Source organism: Myotis davidii, unplaced genomic scaffold (genome assembly GCF_000327345.1).
Source record: "Myotis davidii unplaced genomic scaffold, ASM32734v1 scaffold962, whole genome shotgun sequence".
NCBI classification, from domain to species: domain Eukaryota; kingdom Metazoa; phylum Chordata; class Mammalia; order Chiroptera; family Vespertilionidae; genus Myotis; species Myotis davidii.
In genome coordinates, this window is record NW_006295559.1 from 5,841,928 (window position 1) to 5,863,414 (window position 21,487).

Consider the following 21,487-nt stretch of genomic DNA (forward strand, 5'->3'; position numbering starts at 1 on the left):
TTCTTTCCCTCCAGGGCAGGTGGAGGAAAAGACAGGTTACAATTTGAGGGGGGAAAACTATTAGGGGAGGATATCATTGATAAATGGGCCACAGTGAGGCTATTCTCCAAGACAGACAATAAGGAAAAAAATTCCCATAATGAATTTAAACGTGTTGAATGAAAGAAAGTGTTCCATGTCAAAAGTGATATGATAGCAATAATAAATTAATCGGTAACATCAATATATGTGAGTGGATAAGAGGGATATTTTTCTTGGAGCCTTTAAAAGGACAGGCCAAATAGCAAAACCTCTAGGATGTCTTCTATAGGATCGAGCTAATGTCAATATGGGCATGCATCCACCCACTCATCCATCCAGGATGCAGATATTTATTAAGCATCTACTATACTATGTGCCAAGCACTACGTTAGGGTCTGAGGATGCAGAGTTAAATAAACCAGTTCCATTTCCTTGGACCTGGGGACTTGCATTTCAGTACAGGAGTCAAATACACATGTAAAAAGACAAGCACTGTGATTACGGATGACGGTAAATGCCACAAGGGAGATTATAGGAGGGTGCCGAGATGCAAAGTACTGGAAGAATGCAGGTATGAACAATGAGATCTGGGAAGGCATCTCTGAGCGACCGAGTTTTGAGCTGACACTTCAAGGTTAAGAATGTGCCAGCATGCAGAGATGGAAAGGGGACAAAAGGGGACAAATAGAAATTTGGGGCATATGTCAGGCTCTAGAAACGTGAACTCAGGAGGCTATTTGAACCGATTAAGAAAAATTATCCATCATATGGCAAGAAGTCCAAAACTGTGTGACTCCAAGGGCTCTCAGTGGCATACTGAAGCTGTGTTTAATGGCCCCACCCAAAGACAATTTATTTTCCTATAAGAATATACCATTGGTTGATTTGGTTATTTAGTATTTATGAATTAAGAGCTCAGACTCTGTGAAGTTATACATGTTAAACTTGTACATGATGCAGTGATTTCTGTCTGTTAAGCAAAGATAACCCTGAAGTTTATAATCTATTGCTGAAAAGGATGTTAACCAATTTTGTCTCTAGAAATCTTAGTCCTGTTGAAAGAAAAAGATAATATTTAACCTGAAATACTCTTGGAGAACAGTTTCATCATCTTATGGATTTCCTCATTACTGAGTGAGTTGAAAAAAATCTTTGATATGTGTTCATTTGATAGCTGAATGAGAATTTATGCTTTTTAACTTCTTGAAAGTTAGACTTGATAACAAGACTCGCCATGGCTCAGCTTAGAGGTCTGGTGTCTAGAGATCAGCATTAATGAGTTCACAAAGCCCTCGAAGTGTATGCATTTTTCAAAAACAAATGTCCTATTAACTTAATCAGACTTTCCAAAGGGTCTTTGTGTCAAACTGCTGACAAGAGTAGAATCGAGACTCCTCAGAGGCCCTTGATTCTTCCATGCCCGCCAGGTAACATTCTGACTGCGAATTCTGCTCCATAGCTGTTCAGATATCGGGAAAGGTGAACCTTATATGGAGCACGGGGATTATAGTTTTTGTTAATTTATTAAAATTTTTGTAAATTAATACATTGGCATCCTGATGTATGCATTCGCCTCTCCTAAGAGTCAAGTTTTCCAGGTCCCATCAAGGTGACTGAATAAAGCTGAGTTCCTGTAGAAGCAAAGAAGCCGGAGACCACGGCAGGTGAAAGGAGATCCTTGTCCAGCCTCAGGTGCCTCTGTGCTCAACATGAGGAGGCACCTCTAGCTAGTTTCCCTCTAACTCCAGCAGTGGAGGCGGGGGACATGATCATTCTAGCTTTCTTCTCCTCGTTGGGATGATCCAAAAGCACTTGCGTTTTTCAGCGCCGAGTTAAGTCACAGGAAGGAAGGTAATTCATATGCTTTCAGGGAAGAAATAATTTGTATCTAATGAGTCAGTCAACCTGCTCGTCCCTGACATTAGTTTCGTGTGCTCCCACAGAAAAACCCTCGCCTTCCCCAACCCTTTAGGGAAGTCTAAGTACTTGGCAGACGGCTGGGATTTCATGAGCACCATCTCCGTGAGGAGAGGCTAACGCCTCCTCCAGCTCCTGAGAAGGAGGGCCTGTGAGATTGTTCTGCCAAGCACCTAAGAAAGGGTCATTCTCTTGATGTGAAGGGCTCTCTTTTTATAAAAAGCCGCCCTTCTTTCGAAGAGATAGCTCTCTTGATGTTTTATCTGGTAATTCTACTGAAAACACGTTCTGGAAAGAAATGCCCAGGATGGCTGCAGCTGGCATTACTTAAAAAAAAAAACAACATTCCTGTTGATGTTTAAAATGTGGGAGAGGATTGAATGCCCTACAGAATCTGACTCAATGCAAAGGCCTCTGGAGATGTCAGCCCAGGTTGTGAAAACCTTCCACTTGACAAGGCTGGGTTTGAAAGCACTATTTCCAAAGTGCAAAAGCAAACACTGAGATCTTGCGGTAACTTTTCAGCTTCAGTGTTAAGAAAGCGGTGCAGTGATGTGAGATGAAGTCTCCTTGTGAACTTAAGCTGTTTACTGATTACTAATGGAACCTGGCACTTCTCCTTATGTTGACTGGCCATTTGTGTTTTCTATGTTGTACAATAGCTTGTCATGCATGTTACCCATTTTGTTAATTGATTTCTGTGTATGTGTATTCATGTACTTATACATATTTATTGGCCTCACTGACACTGCTGCCCCTGCAAGGAAAGGGAAGGAAAGAGAAAAGAAGGAAAAAGAGAAGAGGAAGGAAAGAGAAAAATGGCCATATAAGGTTTGATCAGTATGGCATGGCCAACAGATGGCCACTAGACTTTTGATTGGAATTACATTAAATCTATAGACCATTTTAGGAAGAATTGGGATCTCTATAAAGGGATGCAGACCTTTTTTTCTGCCAAGGATCATTTTGATATTTATAACATAATCGAGGGCCATACAAAATTATCAACTTAAAAATCAGCCTGCTGGCCCAGCCAGCACGGCTCAGTGGCTGAGTGTCACCCTATGAACCAGGAGGTCACGATTCGATTCCCGGTCAGAGCACATGCCTGGGTTGTGGGCTTGATCCCCAGTGTGGGGAGTGCAGGAGGCAACCAGTCAACTATTCTCTCATCATCATCATCTCTCTCTTTCTCTCTCTCTCTCCCCCTCCCCCCCTCTCTCCATCTCTCTCTCTCGGCTGAATTTGGTCAAACATTTAATTAACTCTCCCCTACTACCTTGTCAGGGCCAGAATAAATGATTTCATGGGCCTTATATAGTCAAAGGGCCAGACATTCGCCACCCCTGCTCTACGATACTGACTTCTCCAGTGAAGAACATGTGCTCTCCATCCCTAAGTTCAGTTTTTCAATGTGGTTCACTCTTTCTCATTTTCTACAGAAAAAGTATAGAGCTGGGGTGGGCAACCCCTGGCACGCATGCCAAACATGGCACGCCAGTAACTTTTGCTGGCACATGAAACCCTCTTATAATCTTCCATTTACAATTTTGTTCTTAATATCGACTTTTTTATTTTTCAGATAAATTTAGTGTAGGTGCATCTTAGATAAATAAATAATTTTACATAACATGTATACATTAAAAAATAAATGTATTTTTCATCATCATATACTGTGTTTTTGTCACTCGAATGAATTTTATTATTTCTTCAAGGTTCCTCACATACGTACACCATAAGAGATATCAAGTAGGCGTAACATGTTCTCAAAAAATTAGAGTTGGCACGCAGAAGAATTTTGAGTCAGAGATTTTGCTGATTTTGGCATGCACTCACAAAAAGGTTTCCCACCCCTGGTATAGAGGATTCCCTCCACAGTTCCATTATGCAATAGATCAGATTAACTAACATTCTAGCATTGGAGCACCCTTGATCGTGACGCATCACCTTTTATTTTAAATCACTGTAAGTGTTTAGAAAATGGGATTTTTATATCTATGTTCAGGAGTGAGATTTGCTAACACTTTTTATAAACAGTTTTATTGAGATGTAATTCACATACCACATAATTCACCCATTTAACCCATGTATGAGTCAATGGGTTTAGTATAGTCACAGAACCACTCAAGCAATACTGTCGTCAACTTTAGGATATTTCATCACCCCAAGAGGAAACTCACTACCCATTAGCAGTCTCTCCCTTCTCCCAGCTCCTGACAACCACTAAGATTCACTTGTTCTGGATATTTCATATAAATGGAATCATTTTTCTTTCATTATTTTTTATTGCTTTAGGTACCAAGGTTATGTTAGCTAAGGTGTTTTCCTTTTTTGTGTTAATCCTCACCTGAGGATATTTTTCCCTTGATTTTTAGAGACAGTGGGAAGGGGAGAGACAAAGAGAGAAACATCAATGTGAGAGAGACACATCACATCAATTGGTTGCCTCCCACATGCACCCCAATGGGGGCCAGGGATGGAGCCTGCAACCAAGGTACACACCCTTGACCAAAATCAAACCTGGGACCCTTCAGTCTATGGGCTGATGCTCTATTCACTGAGCCAAATGGGTAGGGCTCCTTATCAATATTATTATTTTTAACTAAAAGGTGTAGTGTAAGATTAAAATAGCTGCCTAACCTGTTTGGCTCAGTGGATAGAGCATCGGCCTGCGGACTGAAGGGTTCTAGGTTCGATTCCGGATAAGGGCATGTACCTTGGTTGCGGGCATGTCCCCAGAGGGGAGTGTGCAGGAGGCAGCTGATCGATGTTTCTCTCCCATCTATGTTTCTGACTCTCTATCCCTCTCCCTTCCACTCGGTAAAAAAATCAATAAAATATATTAAAAAAAGATTACAATATCTGTTTCTTGGATAGTTATAATAAAGTCATCTATATAATTGTTGTGCCTACTGGGATTTTTGTGGGTACATTTTTAACCTCTAATGCTTGTAGGATCATTCTTAAATTCGAGGTAAGAATATCTATTTGTCTAATCTACTTCATTAACAGATTTATGGAGGAAACCCCATAAACTTTTGTCAATAAAAGAAGAAATCCTTAATGTTAACCTATGATCTTAAAAGAAATCCTCTGAAAAATTAGGAATGTATCAGAATATTTTCAGCTAATAAGTAGCTTTAAAAATACTATGGCAAAAGTTATATTCAAGGAATCTTTCTTTCGAACCCTGAAGATTAAGAACAAAAGAAGCCTGGAGTCATTTCTGTACAGTGGATAGCAGTCCCAGCGCACACCAAAGGAAAGGTGGAAAGAGATAAGAATTGGAAAGAAACAATTGCCATTATTTGCAAATGATACGATTATTTATATAAAAAATACCAAAGAAACTGAGAAAACTCAGTGATATGGTCACACTGAACTATAAGAGAGGGTGGGAAATGAGGGCTAGTTGGATGCCTAGAAAGAAAAGAAAACAGACTTTTGGTGACCAGCTAGCTGACTCTTCCACAGGGAGACACTTTTATTTTCAATTATAGCTGAGGTACACTATTATGTTAGTTTCAGGTGTACCACATAGTAATTAGACATTTATATTATTTACAAAGTGATCATCCCAGTAAGCCTAGTACCCATCTGTCACTATACATAGTTGTTATAATATTGTTGATGATATTCCTTAAACTGTAGCTTACATTCTCTGGCTTTTTTTATGACTGGCAATTTGTACATCTTAATCCCTTCCCCCTTTCACCCATCCCTCCAACCCCAACTGCCAACCATCAATCTGTTTTCTGTACGTTTGTTTCTACTCTGTATATTTGTTTTTTAGATTCCACATATAAGTGAAATCACATGGTATTTGTTTTCTCTGTCTGACTTATTTCAGTTAGCACAATACCCCTAGGACCATCCATGTTGTCCCCAGTGGCTTATGCTGGTTGCCGTTAGTTGTGTTGTTCTTTCAAATTTTAATTAATTAATTAGTTTATTTGTTCATGTATTTATTTATGCAAGCCACTTCCCTGTTCATGGCACCACTTTGTTTTCTGTTCAACCCAGGTTCATGCAGCATTAATTAGTAAAATAGAGAAAGCAAATCTGTACAACTTAAATTACAAAGGGGATTTCTATTTCCAGAAAGCACTGTTGGTGCAAAACATCTCTATATGCTGGATAAACACGTTTACAAATGTCTTTGGAAGAATGGCTGCAGTAAAAATAATGTCCGGGGAACAGCTGGAGGCCAGAAATGACAGGAAGGCTTGACCTGGGAGGGACAAGCAAACCTGGAGCCAGAGTTTGCTGCCGGCCTCTGCTGCTTCCTGCAGGCCTGGCGCCTGAGTCCTCAGCTCCTCGGAGGTGGGGCCAACCTGGAGGGCAAGTCAGTCCTGAGACTCCTCATGAACCAGACCCAGAAAGGACAGCAACCTCAGGGAGAGCATACAGGGAGGGTGAGAACTATGTTTGACCGGGCTTGAGAGGGAGTGAAGAAAAGCAGAAAATAGTCTCTGAACATTCCTAAACCAGAAGTCCTCACTTAGACACTTTCAGATTTGAAGACACAGTCCTGGTGAAGCCTAAAAAACCCCAAGCCAAATTGTGTAATCGAAAAGTACCCCCCGTTTCTAATTGTCTACTTGCATTACAGAAGTACACACGGGAAATCCCTGCATGTTGTTTTTTTAATCGCAATGCCATGTGCTGTTTTCAGCTAACACTTCTAGACAGAGAGAGAGCTCCACATTCTTTACTCTTCTGCCTGCTGGATGCAACTAACAATGAGGCCCTAAGCTATGGATGAGCCACAAGGTCGAAGCCACAAGGTTCTTGAATCACTGAATGATTAAGAAGTTTTCCCTCTGATTATTATATGAGCAAGAAAAAAAGCTTATATTGCATGGGGCTCTTTTTTACTGCAGAATTGTTTAACCGAAGATAATTAGAGTTGAATGACATAATTAAGCAGTGTCTGGCATAGTACCCGGTAGCTGAATGCTCAGTAAATGTTAACTGTCTTTTAATAGTTAAGAGCAAGGTCTATAGAGGATGAGACCTGGGTTTAAACGAAGGCTGTGCTACTGAGTTGTGTAATCTTAAGCAATTTGCTTAAACACAGAGAATTCCTCATTTGTACAAAAAAAAGAGATAATATTAATGTAAAGGAAAAATTATTAAAAATAAGATAATATGCAGGTTTTGTCTCATCCAGAAACCTCCTTTTTTGCTGATTTAACACTGTTAAGCTCATTATTACTTTTCATGCTTCAGTATTGATCACAGCTCTCAGTAGAGAAAGCCTGCTGGGCTCACAGGTGCCATTTACTTAAGTGGAGTCAAGAATTCCTGTGTCATGGAATTCAGCTATAGAGACACCATGATGAGTCTGCGATCCTCTGGTAACTGACTGAACTATCAACAGGCACAAAATCAGTAGCCCTTGGGTCCAGAGGGCCATAAGGAGAGCATTTGAATTGTAGCAGATCTCATGAAAGCTTAACAGGACCGTGAACCATTCAAGTTTCCCACTCCCACCACCCCTTTCCATTGTAAGGAGGTAGAGATGAAAGTGAACTTGCTTTCATTTTATTTTTTGATTTTTCAATTACAGTTGATGCTCAATATTATTTTATATTAGTTTCAGGTGTACAGCATAGTGTCAGATATTTATATAATTTATGAAGTGACCCTACCCCCCCATAAGTCTAGTACCCAACTGGCACCATATATAGTTAGTACAATATTATTGACTATATTCCCTAATCTGTACTTTATAACCCATGACTAGTACTTCTTAATCCCTTCACCTTTTTTTATGCAGACCCCCAATTCCCCTCCCATCTGGCAACCATCAGTTTTGAACTTGCTTTCAACTGCCTGAGCCTAGGGATGGTTCTTTATTACAGGTGTTTTCAATAATACTGAGCATACTTAACAATGAACCCCTCAATTCCAATTTCCAGTGTTTTGTAACAAGAATTAGGTGTGCTAATGTAACCAATGGGGTATGGAATGATGAAGCCTCGTCTGTGGGTTTGAGGGAATTATGGGGCTAAATTGTGGCCACTGTCAAGGTCTGAGATCTGGGGGTTGGAAATGGGGTGGGATTTCTTCCTTTCCAAGCAGTTTGAGCCAGAAGGTTTGTTACAGAAAATCGGAACGAAAGAGAAAACAAGTATGGCCACTAAATCCAAAGGACCAGAGGCAAAGTAAGAGGCACTCAGGGGTCTAGGAGTTAGTAATCACATGGGGTTGGGAATAAAGGGGGAAGATTCAGCACAAACTCCAAGAACACATTCCAGGAGTCCAACCCATTTGGCAAGAATGTGTCAGCGAGTTCAGAGCAAAGACAATGAATTTGTAGAGAACATACGATTTCAATTTAAGATGTCCTGGTCACACGTGAGAAGTGAGGACACAGATAGCTGATGTAAGCAAAGTGCAAATGCTAAGGGTTTCCTAAAGGAGGAAGAGCAGAGTGTATACATACATATGCACTTAGCGTTGCAGTAAGATGGCAGAAAAAATACTGAATTCCTTAAGAGAGGCACCAGCTCACTTGACAGAGAATCATTAGAAAGACAGTGTTTCTCAATGTGTGCTTGGCAAACGGCCTGCACCAGCATTGCTTAGGAAAAATTGTTAAAATGAAGATTCTAGGACCACTGGGGTCTGGGATTCTAACTCCATAGAACAGTTTTCTGATTGGCCAGGAATCCCGCTTTGGGGGTGTCAGAAATGAGCTCATGAACGTGGCAATTTCAAATCAATGAGACATGGCTGCAAAAAAGGGAGGGCACACAGAATGAGGAAGACAAATCATGGGTGAAAATATCATTTGTTGGTTGCTTTAGACCTGTACCTCTTACTCCTTCATGGCCTCCTGAGTCTTACTCCCTTGGCTTGATCTTTGGGAACCTGATTCTCCTTCTCTCCTGCTACTTCCTTCTGCCTGGTCTTGCTTGTGCCCATCCCACCACAACCTGGGCCGCTCTCCTGAATAAGGCCTTTGAAATCCCAACAAAAATACCAGCAAGCTTCTTTTTCTTCTTCTGATACTAATTGCTTATAAAGTTAAATGGAAAGAACAAACAAGCTAAATATCCAGGAAAACCCTTAAAAGACAAGGAATACAGAAGTGGGAGGGGCTAGCCCTACCATATATTAAAATGCACTACAAAATGATTACCTATAAGGGAAGAGGGTACAAAGAAGGAAAGACAGGAGTGAGAGCTAAACTTTCCTGACTACACCTTGTTTTGTAGCTCTGACTTTAGAATCATGCAAAATTTTATATAATTATAAAACAAAATTAAAGTTGTAAAAATAAATCCTAAAAACTGAAAGCAAAATGAAACAAATGAACCTGGTAGTTTTATGAGGTGGAGGTTTAATACTGGAGAAGAATTCTTTCGAGATTTTAAATATGACTCACCATCTATTGAGAGATATAACTTACAAAGCAAAAGAATTTAAAGCTTATGACTTTAAAAAAATCATACCAGAAAGCAAGGAAACTTTTAAACACTATTAAACTTACATCAAAAGAGCCCAAGAGCCAACTTGAAGGGGGTCTTTTTGGTTAAATATTGGATAATTAAAGTTTTCAAAGGAATAATAATAACTGGAATACTCAAATATATTAAAAATCCATGAATTCTTAATAATATTGAGGGACCTCACTATGCAGAATGCTGGGGGAAGTAGCTTGTTATTCTGAAAACTGGTGAGAAAGGACAAAAGGACAAATAAACCATGTTTCTGCCTTTTGTGTACAAATCACACCTCAGCAAACCAAATAGTTATTAAAAGATAAGTCTTTCTTTACCCAAGAACTCTAAATAATAAATAACAAAGAAATGGCAGAATTGGAAAAAAACATTTTGGAAGCCATAACAAAATGATGAATATAGGCAATGTTCCTCCATGACTGTTAACACCATAACAAAGCACCATTACTTATAAAGCATTGTTGCTAGATGAGGGATCCTGAAGCTGACCAGGTTCTAACTAGCTGTTAAAGGGAATATAGAATGTGAGAGATGCTACAGAACAAACCAACCTTGTCTCTTCAATAAGTAAATTGCAAGAAAAAGGAAAAAGAGGAAGAGGCAACTAACAGATTATGAGACGTCAGAGATATTTCAGTCGAATGCAATGTTTGAACCATGTTTAGATCCCAATTCAGAAAAACTAAACGTTTTAATAAATTAGACAATCAGTCACACGTGAATAGTGGCAAAATATTTGATTCCTAGGAAGCTTATTTCATATTCTTGGATATGATAATGGGTTTGTGGTTATGTTAACAGAAAGATTCCTTTCCCTTTAGAGATACATACTGAAGTATTTTTGGATGAAATGGTATGATGCTGGGGGGTAAGGCACATCATGACTTTTGTTGTTCCCAAACACTTCTGCCTTCATGAGCCCCCAGTCACCATAATATATGTTGGGGTCCTAAAAATGTCATTGTTTTCTGAAGTGAGAAAAAAATTAAAACATTTTCTTCGATCTTACAAGTTCATTTTTTTTTCCTTCCGATTTTAAGAGCAATTAAAACATTTTTGTAGAGTCCTAAAAGTATCATGGGTCCTGGCATTATATGCCTGTTGTGCCTAAGGGATGAGTCTGTCTTCATTTGCTTCAGAATGACCCAGTGGCGGGGAGAGAGAGAAGGAAGAAGATTTGTGGGGCGAAATAGGGAAGAAAATGTAACGTTCCAAAGACGAACATTGGCCATGGCTACTTTCCATGGGACTAGGTGCCCTGAAAGACCATGAATGTCTAGTTTGCCTAATGAACCTATATTCCTATACAGACATCCCAAACTTTTAGAGCCTGTAGCCATCAGCCACCACCATTCTCCAGCATCCCTGGCTTTGCTTTCAGGCTATCCCGGCAGCCTTCTGACTGCTGTCTGCCCTGTGGTTTGCTCACATGGAGAAAATGCCCTGGTAAAGCTGAAGTGCATGGTATACCTGCTTGATGGGCATGCGTCTCATTGAAGGTGAATCTATCAGTCTTACAGGCTCTGGTCTCCCTTGGATTTACTTAGTCATCTGGAATTGGTAGAATCAACTCTGGGACAATAACAATATGTCCCAGCTTCTGGATTTCCAAGGCAGAGAGAGGGACAGACCATAGAACTCAGGCAATGCCTCCTGGAGTTTGCTTCTGGCATTAGCCTGTTGTCTTCCTTTGGTCATCCTGACCCTCCACAGTGCATCTTTTCTTCCAACTTCTATATTCCCATGATATTCAAAATGCATTTGGGATAGATTGAAAAAAAAAAAAAAAAAAGAGGCCACAATACTAGGTAGCTCCTCCCACCAAAAGGTGGAGTCTGTTTCCTATTTCATCTCCTGAATCTGGGATGGCCATGTGACTTGCTGTAGCCAATAGAATGTGGAGGGAGTGACCATGTATGAGTTCTAAGACTAAGCCTCAAGATACCTCACAGCTTCTGTTCTTGGTCTTTTGGAAGCCTAAGGTTGCTCTGTGTATAAGGCCAAGCTAGCCTGCTGGATGATGAGAGACAAATGGCCCAACCACCCCAATCATTCCAGATGACAGCCAGATACACCCCAGAAGCAGAGCCACCCTGCTCATGTGCAACAGGCTACAAATATGTGAGGGAGTCCAAGCAAGCCCAACACAAGAACCTCCTAGATGAACTCAACTTGCCAAAGCACAGACTTTCAAGCTAAATAAATGGTTGTTATTTTAAGCTACTAAATTGTGTAGTAGTTCGTTATGCAACAGTAGGTAATCAATACAGCAGTATTTGTGTTCTTAATAACTCCCCATTAATAATCCTGAAGTTATTGCCACTGTTTGTCTCTGAGAAGCTGTAAGATTTGCCTCGTGACATAACAAAATTGGGATTTATCTTGGGCTATCTCATGAGCTTCAATGACTCTCGCAGAAGAAATTGCCCCTACTTTTCCAAAAACGATGCTAAGGGATTTGGTTAAATGGCACAGAAATTTTGGATTTTCCAACATTCACTTAAGGGGAAAGACTAGGGTTAAATACACAAAAATTGCATTATCAGACATAGATTTCTGACCTTTAGCCGGCGGTCTGGATCTCCACTGCATAGGGAATTTACTGATACTTTGAATGATTTCCAGGCTGGGCTTAAGTTATTCATCACAACCTGAGAAGAAAAAAGAGAGGAGTGGTGGGTGGGAGAGAAAATGTTTGACATTTTCACATTTTACCATAAAAAATGCTAGAGATGCTTTTTGGTACTTTGAAAAGGACAATTGGTTGGACCAAGTGCCTTAATGAAAACCTAGAGTAGTAGATCTTTTAAGGGTGTCCACTAAGTGGGTCAGTATAGGCAGAATTCCTGTGATCACTGGCCTGGCTGTCATTTCAAGAATAGGACAGTAATACTGTCTAGTATGTGGATGCTAAGGATGACTCATTCTATATCAAAAGGGATTGGGATTAATGGGATGGGGCTACCTCTGGCCTCTGATAAAACATCCCCTCTTCTGTAAGACTGTCGGTCCTATGACGTAAGTTCTCTTTTATTGAGATCAGCATAGGCAGACTATTGGTGTGTGTGTGTGTGTGTGTGTGTGTGTGTGTGTGTGTGTGATAGGACAATTCTACTGCTAAAGAATTAAATGGTCTTTGGTAATCCATGAGTTTGAGTTAGATCAGTTTATAAGTCAGAAGTTTCTAGAAGAAAAATCCCAGGAGCATATTTACACTAACTATCCTAGGAAGACAGACACAGAGCCAATCTTCAGTGTCATGACCTAAGTCTATTAAATAGTGAAACACATTTAAAAGCAGCTTACTAATCATGAACTTGGCTAAATCCTGCCCAAAATTCCACATGTGTCAAGTCTTACCCTGTCATCACTATGATTCAAATAATTCAATTTGTTTTAGAATGTATGAGTATCTGCTCTGTGCCTAAGACTATTCCTGAATCAGCAGGGGCTGTATCACCTGGGAACTTGTTAAAAATGCAAGCATCTAGTCCTGGCTAGTTTTTCTCAGTGGTTAGAGTGTTTTGCCTGTGGACTGAAGGGTTGCAGGTTTGATTCCTGGTCAAGGGTACGTACCTCAGTTGCAGGTTCCCCAGCCATGGTAGAAACATGTGGGGGAGGCAACCAATAGACATGTCTCTTTCACATCAATGTTTCCCTCTCTCTCCCTCCCTCCTCCTTTTCTTCCACTCTCTATAGAAATCACTGGAAAAAAATATCCTTAGGTGAATTTCTAGGGTCCACCCAGACCTATGGACAGAAACTCTAGAGGACAACGCCCCCCCCCCACCCCCCTCCCCAGTGATTCTGATGCATGAAACCACTGCTCTAGGGGACATAAAATGAACTTAAATTGTCGTATTGATTTCTCTTCCTATGAAGTTATTAGTTAGCAGAAGTCTTAGCACTGTAAAATATTAATTCTCTATCCAAATAACATAATTATTTTCTAAGTGATTCTCTCTTCTACTGGAATCCTTAATATAACTATGAATTATTCATTATATCCTGGGCTCATTATTAAATTTCTTTTAATGCATTAAAGTAGAAAAATACTGTTCCTGCGTGACTTTGTCTTAAGCTCCAATACCCTGGGGATGATCAAAGTGATAGTGATGAGAAAAGTTAGATAAAATCATCTGGGTTAGGTCAAAATTCTCACCTTTATGTAAAAACTAGAGGCCCGGTGCATGAAAAATCATGCACTGGAGTTGGGGGGGGGGGTGTCCCTCAGCCCAGCCTGCCCCCTCTCACAGTCCGGGAGCCCTCAGAGGATGTCCTACTGACGGCTTAGGCCCGCTCCCCGCAGGAAGCGGGCTTGAGCCGCAATCTGGCCTCCCTCTGTGGGAGGTGACTTGCTGATCAGCAGAAGGCACTGCCCCCATCACTTCGTCACTGGGGCTGCCTCTGGTCTCCCTCTGCGAGAAGCGACCAGGTTGATCAGGGGAAGGCACTGCCCCCATCATGCCTCTGCTGCTGCCACTGCCAGCCCCCAGGCAGCCACCACTTGCCTAAGCCTTGGGCCGGCTCTGGGCAGTGGCAGCCACCATCTGTGGCTTGCCTGAGCCTCGGGCAGTGGCTACGGCTTTGTCCAGAAGACATCTGCTCTAATTAGCATATTACCCTTTTATTAGTATAGATACTGAGGAGTAAAGATTTCTTATTGCAACTGTTTTGAAAAACTCAATAGCAAATCAAAATTTCAACTAGAAATTTCCTCTGAAATGAAAAATGTGCATGTGTGCACGCCCACAAGAAAAAAAAAATCAATGTTACGTTGCTTGACTCACTGGAGAAGTTTATAATCACATTTCTTGTGAGACTCCAGGATCCCCTCAGTAATGGGATATTGGGGGAAGTTCTAGAGATTCTTGGGACTAGGAGGATTTAACAATATCAACAATGAGAAGAAAAAGGCTGTGAGGAGCAAAGGAGAAAAGGATCCTGTGAGAGAAGGCCAACAGTGTACCATCCATCCCTGTTCTCCCTGCACTTTAAAGCCTCCATTCACTGACTACAGCAAAAGCTTGGTTGGATACCACTCCTGGTCCTCCCCAAAGTCTATTTATTTCCCCTGAAAAGTCTGTGCCACCAAAGGAATCCTTATGTGTGAAATGATTCTATTCAGTGGGGGTGAAACTATCCCAGTTGCACCTCAATCTATTCCCCAGGGATTAAGTTCCAGAGCATCACTTTGTGCTATAACTTGTAGTGGACACACTATCTATACGCAACTCCATTCATTTAATCATTGTTTTATTAAACCCATTTTATTAAATGCCAAGTATGCATTTGATGATATCCACAGACTAGGCCATTCAACACTGTTTAATACTTGTCTACTTTAAGTATGACATGTTCTGTTCCCCCAATGTTACTTGCAACTCTGTTACTCCAGGAAAATGGAACTGGATTTCCAGTGTAGGGTAGTGAGAACATGGCACCTCCATTCTCATCGTATGAGTCATGAGGGTTCCTTTTTCCTTTATGCTACCACTGGTGAGCACAACACAGTCTTCCCTTAGCTCCAAGTCAATCATCAAAATTACCCCACTTCCTCCTTATCAATGTGCTTCTCACTCCTACAGAATCTCTCTTGGAACTGGCTTATAAATAAAATAAAAAGTAGAGATTGGGGTTGGTTGCTGAGTGGTACACAGTAGTGGGTAGTGGCGGGGGGTGGGGGGGTGGACAGTGAAGCATAAGGTTTGGAGACACACGGAGAGAGACGAGGGGAGGTGAGAGGGACATGCAGATAGACCCAGTGGCTGCTGAGGAAGGCTGCTGTTCACATGAGAGGCTTGCTATCAGTCCAGTGTATCAACTTTCCCTGGGGAGGCAGATTGTCTTTCCAAATTACAGGGGAGCTCAGAATCAAACACACTCAATTCAAACTTCAGCTGTACCCCTTGTTAACTGCGAGAACTGGGGAAGTGACCCGACCTCCCAAGAGTTCAGTTTATTCAACTGCAAAATGAGGGTAATAAGCATGTCAAAGGATTGTTGTGAGAAGTAGCTAAAATAATGTGCATAAAATCACTTAGTACAATGTTTGGCGCCTAGTCATCTTCATTAAATGTTACCTAGTATTTATATTTGTATTACTAATAAAATAATGAAAAATGTGGATGAGAGAGGGTCTTCTAACAATCTAAATTGAGAATAAAGAGTCCTCTTGAGAACCGTGAGGACTCATGTCTGAATGCATAGCTACAGACATTAAGAAATGTAAGGGTTTCCTCAAAACAGGTCAATTTATCATCTTAGGAGATGAGATGGCATAGTTATTACCTCAGTTCGGTGTACAAGCTGCTGAGTTGCATCATCATTCATACGAAAAATTTCCAGAAATGGGTCAGATTTACTGAAGAAATCCTAAAACAGACAGATACATAAAAATAAGTTGTTTTCCCTCTGCTAACACATCTAATTCAGCATATAGCATGGATATAGCATATTCCCCCCACATAGTCATACTGCAACTTTCCAAATGTACTTAGAAAGCAGTTGTTCTCATGATACTTAACAGAATTTTAATATTAGGAGCTTTATGTATTTCAGTGGCTTTTAGTCATGATATATTTTCTCAATGAATAGATAAGCTCAACCACTAACATGCAGGCAGCTAGAACATGACTTAATGCTAAAAGCTAGAAGGAAGTCCTCCTTGAGAACCTCTGGGAACTACCTTTCCAGCTATGACATGAAGTAATTATACTGTCTTATTCTGGATTGGTGACAAAAGCACTGTGGCAGATTGCATTTTCCATAGGTGGCCCTCACAATGTCCACTGTCCACATGTTTTCTACCATATGACTTTGCTACCCCCTCACCAAGGCATGGAGCCTCACTCCCCTCTCCTTGACTCTGGGATGGCCTCTCGGCTCTCTTGTAACCAACAGAATATAGCAGAAGTGATGAAGGATGACGTCCAAGGCTTTGTCGAAAAGGCCACCCAGCTTCTGCCTCATTTCCTTGCATGCTCCCTCTGGAAGAAGCCAGGAGATCCTGTAGGAAGTGTGACCATCCAAGGACCAAGCTCCTCCACGAGTGACTTTTGTCAACATCATTAGGAGCAGAAGAGTTATCCAGATGAACCCTGCCTGAATTTCTGGCTCTCAAAATCACGGCATACAATAAAAGAGTTGTTAATTTAAGTCACTGGGTTTTAAGGTGGTTTTGTTATACAGCAAGAGCTAACAGAGCAGTAATAGTGTCTTTGTCATCAAGCAAATCAGAGCCTTTATTTCCTGAAGAGGTTGTATGAGATGATCTTCATGGCATCATCTTGTTTCTTAAATTCTACAACTTGCCATTGCCCTCTTTCACCTGAGACCATTCACCTTCCAGTCCAAATGGAAGCAGTGGCTTCTGCTTGGCTCTGAACAGGGCCTGCTCCTTGCTGGACACGAAGGAGCCCATTATAAAGGGCCTGGGTCTGCAGCACCGGGGCGCTGAGGCGCAACAGCGACTAGGGTCCTGGGTAATCTGCACAGTCAAGGGTGGGAATGGCCATCTCGAACCACATTAAATGCTACATAGGGACTCTTTCAGTTTTATGAGCAGTGCTCATTTGAATGAAAGGAAACTTCGAACACCTGAGAGTTAATGTGTCCACTAACAAACCTGGAAGTCTCTTGCGCTGTGACGTAAGTCAGAGGACAAATTAGTGGTTCTTAAGAGACTAGTAAGAGGAAAGAAGCCATTATAAGCCATTAAATGAGTAGTGTAACACTGCTACACACTGACTCCATGGCCTATAATGGTACCTGGAAAGGCACTACAAAGCAGTTTGGTGAATTATTCTGAAACCTGGGGATATGACAGGGAGAAAGAGCATAATGGTTCCAAGGAAGTGAAGGTTAAAAGCTCACACCTAATTGATATCAATGCACACTGTGGTTCCCAACACCAAGTTCATGCTAATGTCAAAAGGTAGCGGTTGTGTGAGTTTCACACAATGCACTCAAGATACTGAAAGAATTAAAATATAATTCATTCACAAGGATAAAGTCTTTCCTGATGTTCCCAGGCTGAATGAATGACCCTTTTCAGGGCACTCTTGTTATACATCACTTAGCCCATCCTGTCATGGCTACAGTATTATTATATCATTTGTTGTTTAAATTTATGTTTCACTTAAATGGTGAATTGCAGGTTGTGGGTGGGAGAGTGGTTTAAAGTATGCCTTTTTCCTATCACTTGATGCATAACAAGCATGCAACAAAGGTTCGGTAAATGACTGATGAATAAGTGAATAGGTAAACAAAGGAAAAAGTGAATTAATGAATGCATAAATGGGCTGAGTATTTTTGCAGGTGAAAGTGAATGAGATATGCCAGGATATAAGCTGCTGCTTAAGAGTTTAGGAAATTGCTTAAGATACTGCTTTACCCTCTTCATCCTAATGCCTGTGTGGTGCCACATCCAAACATCCCATCTTCTCTAGTTGTACTCTAGGAAAACGAAGCCCTTTGTGAATACAGTTATGAATGTGATGTGTTTTCTGATTCAGGATATGGTTAAAGGGAAATCATAAATATATGGTGAGGACACCCCCGCCCCCTTTTTGTTTTTTAAAGAAGTGGAGACTGTAGAACTTTTTTTTTGTATATGTAAAACTAACATGGACTGTGATTGGGTGGGAGATGTGAGATATAATAGAAAGATGACAGTGAGGCAGACATGAAACTGAAATCTCAGATTAACCACTGATTAGCAGGATGTGGTGGTCACGAGAACATACTTTGTAGACTGCCCCCTCTACAGAGCGTGTAATTGACCAAGGGCCCCTGCTATATGCTTGCACTTCCCACCCTGAACTCGCACCAAGGCCAGGCTTCCCATGGAATGTTCCCAGCCAGTGACTCCGTGTAGAGTCAAGGAGGCCAAGAACTAACTCTACGAACTAGAAGTCTAAGAGTAAACATGACTCAACCAAAGGACTTGAATGCATTTATATGAGCGTAACCAATGGACACAGATTGGAGGTAGGGCGGTGGGAGGGTGAGGGCATGTGCTGGGGGGTGGGGCAACTGGAAAGAGGTCAATGGGGGGAAAAGGAGACTTATGTAATACTTTAAACAATAAAGAATTTAAATTAAAAAAAGACTCTGCCAATACCCCTGAAAAAGTTCATAGTTATTGCTCTGAAAATCATTACTATGAATAGAGTCAAGGCCTCTATTACAAAGACGTTCACTGACATTTAAGAAGATATAGTGTAAAGAGGCCAAGAGAAGTGGATTTTAATCCCAGATTGGTCACTTACTAGTAATGTGATCTTGAACAACTTCTCTATCCCCTCTGAGCCTATAGTTTTCCCATTATTAAAATGGTAATAATAATATCCATCAAAAATTTTTTAAAAAGAGTAAACATGACTAATCTTAAGGGTCTAGTTCTTATGGTCCTCTGGAGATAAGAGTTGTTTGGTTTTTTTTTAACATATATATATTGATTTCAGAGAGGAAGGGAGAGGGAGAGAAAGAGATAAAAACATCAATGATACGATCATTGGTCGGTTGCCTCCTGCATGCCCCACACCAGGGATTGAGCCCGAAACATGGGCTTCTGCCGGACCAGGAATAGAACTGTGATCTCCTGTTTCAAAGGTCGATGCTCAACCACTGAGCCATGCCAGCCGGGTGAGGTATGTGTTTTTAAACCTCTTACCAAATACCTGGAAACACATTTTGGGACATAAACCTTGTTGTGATGTAATTGTTTCCCAGTTCAACAAGGTCTTAACTGCTTATCCATGTTAAGATGAACTGGCCTGGTTGACCTATTAAATAAGGAACGGGTCAGATAAGTGAAGAGCTTGGTTCAACAGTTACACTCAGTAAAATGCATCCAGCTTCAGTTAAGCTTGGCCTTTTGAAAGTGATCGGTTCCTAAAGTCTGAAGCTGAATAGATCAGATTCCTTTCCCTTATAACACTATCTTTCCTCGATTCCAGGATAAGCTGCATGTTCAGACTACTGAGCTTGTTGGCCAATTTTGGCTCTAGGCCCCTTTGATGGCCTTGCTGAACCTTCCTTGGACTGCATGGCATTCCAGGACACTGCCCCGCCCTTCCTTCCCTCTCTCCTTTATTCATTGTCAGACTTGCATCACGGTCTGTGAGCTCTCTCAGACTTCCTCCCTATGTTCCTTACACAGGCATGTCTCCCAATAAAATCCTTGTTTATTTAATCCTGTCTTGGGTTATCTGAACCAACACATCTTTGAATCTGTTCCCTCATTTGCAAAACAGTGTTAACAGTATCTGTTGGCTGGAAGTTATAAGAATGAATGTGATAACACATGCAAAGCTCTTAACTCTGGCAAGTATGGGTGCTCAATAAATGCCACTTTTCTTCCCTTTTCCATTTCTTCCTTTCCTTTAAAATGCCCCTACCAATGGGGTTAAATCATATTTACCCATGCATATCTGAGCTGTGGCATTTGGGAACAAATGAAATCTTAGCATAATAAAAATTTCCTGGTTTAATTGTAGACTCTCTCCTATCTCATTAACTAATTCACAATTTGGGGAAAGTCGTACTTTGCAGGCCTCTCTGAAATCTCCGATCTGTTTAATAATGTAGGCTGAAAGGGATAAAATAGCTATAGGGGAAAATCTGATTAAACTTTGGGTGCTGGCTTTATTACTTCCTTCAGGAAGGTTAATGCCAAACACTTTACCTTGTCATCCAATTTCCGCGCGTTGAATGCAAGTTCAACATAGTCATCATTGCCGGATAATTCTTCAGCAATCACCTACAGGAAAAAGCATGCATCAGCTGCAGTAACGGTTGGACCATCAGCCCAGGAATTCGTGAACAAATTTAGCTCATATTTGGTTCAAAATCAACAAAGACTGAGGCTGGAAAAGGAGTTTTCTCCAATGCTAGTGAACATGGCACAGCATTTCCAGGTGTTTAAGGCAACTCCTTAGAATAAACAATAGTAGATAACCAGATTTCACTTATGCTCAGCAGGACAACACAACAGATGGGGTGTAGGCTGGAAGAAGAGACAATTTGGAGCAGCAGTTAGGAAGAGCATTGGATGGCACATCCACACATAATTATATATCCTAGAGATTTGGAGGAATTGAGAAGAAGGAATCATGCTTATAGCTGTCAATCATTAAGAGATTTTATGATTTAGCTAAATAAATTGCTTTCCTCTTTCTCTAGCTGAGATCTTTTGTGTGGAAAGAACAGAAAATGGGGAGAGAAAAGGTTGGTGCTTTTAACCAGGGTGTACTTTGCAAGTAGAGGAGGAGATAAGACTTAAATAACTTCTGTGAGTCAACTTGAGAAATTTAATCACTATTCCTTCAATTAAGAATTGGAAGGGGGAGCCGTCTAGCATGTAATCCTAGCACCAGCCAGAATAGGAATCAAAGTGCAGATAACATGAACCTGAGATCCTGGCTCACTGTTGCTAGAAATATACTTTTTACTTTGCCTTTTATTTCAGTGATTTCAGCAGTCTATATTCAGTAATTCAAACAAATGCAAAAAGAAAAGTAATCTTGGGTTTTTTTAAAAAAAATTTATATTTTAAATATATTTTATTGATACTTCAGAGGAAGGGAGAGAGAAAAAGAGATAGAAACATCAATAACGAGAGAGAATCACTGGTTGGCTGCCTCCTGTACTCCCCACACTGGGGATTGAGCCCACAACCCAGGCATATGCCCTGATGGGGAATTGAACTATGACTTCCAAGTTCATAGGTCAATGTTCAACCACTGAGCCACGCCTGCCAGGCTAATTCCTATTTTTTGTTAAAAGACACCCCCCCTCCCCCCGCCCTGGGCTTCCTGAGATGAGATGAGAGAGAGAGCGAGAGCGAGAGAGAGAGAGAGAGAGAGAGAGAGAGAGAGACCTTAACTAAGAACAGAATTCTTGACAGAGATTTAGGTATAAGTGAAAATATAATATTATCTAAGAGCCTCTTTCATAATAAGTTGCTTTCCAATATTTAATAGTCAGTGATTCTCAAAGACTGAGAAACATGGGCTTCTGCCGGACCAGGAATAGAACTGTGATCTCCTGTTTCAAAGGTCGATGCTCAACCA

At 40.9% G+C, this 21,487-nt stretch overlaps 1 protein-coding gene across 5 annotated transcripts in view; it reads right to left on the reverse strand.

The window, feature by feature from the left end:
- Window positions 1-21,487, reverse strand: part of CPNE4 (copine 4) — a 347,198-nt gene that overhangs the window by 82,940 nt on the left and 242,771 nt on the right. For all 5 annotated transcript variants that reach the window (XM_015568113.1, XM_006770195.2, XM_006770197.2 and 2 more), the window contains 3 exons: window positions 20,101-20,175; window positions 15,702-15,785; window positions 11,972-12,061 (listed from right to left, as the gene is read on the reverse strand). In XM_015568113.1, the coding sequence (XP_015423599.1) occupies window positions 11,972-12,061; window positions 15,702-15,785; window positions 20,101-20,175 (249 nt within the window). The remainder of the gene's footprint in view (window positions 1-11,971; window positions 12,062-15,701; window positions 15,786-20,100; window positions 20,176-21,487) is intronic.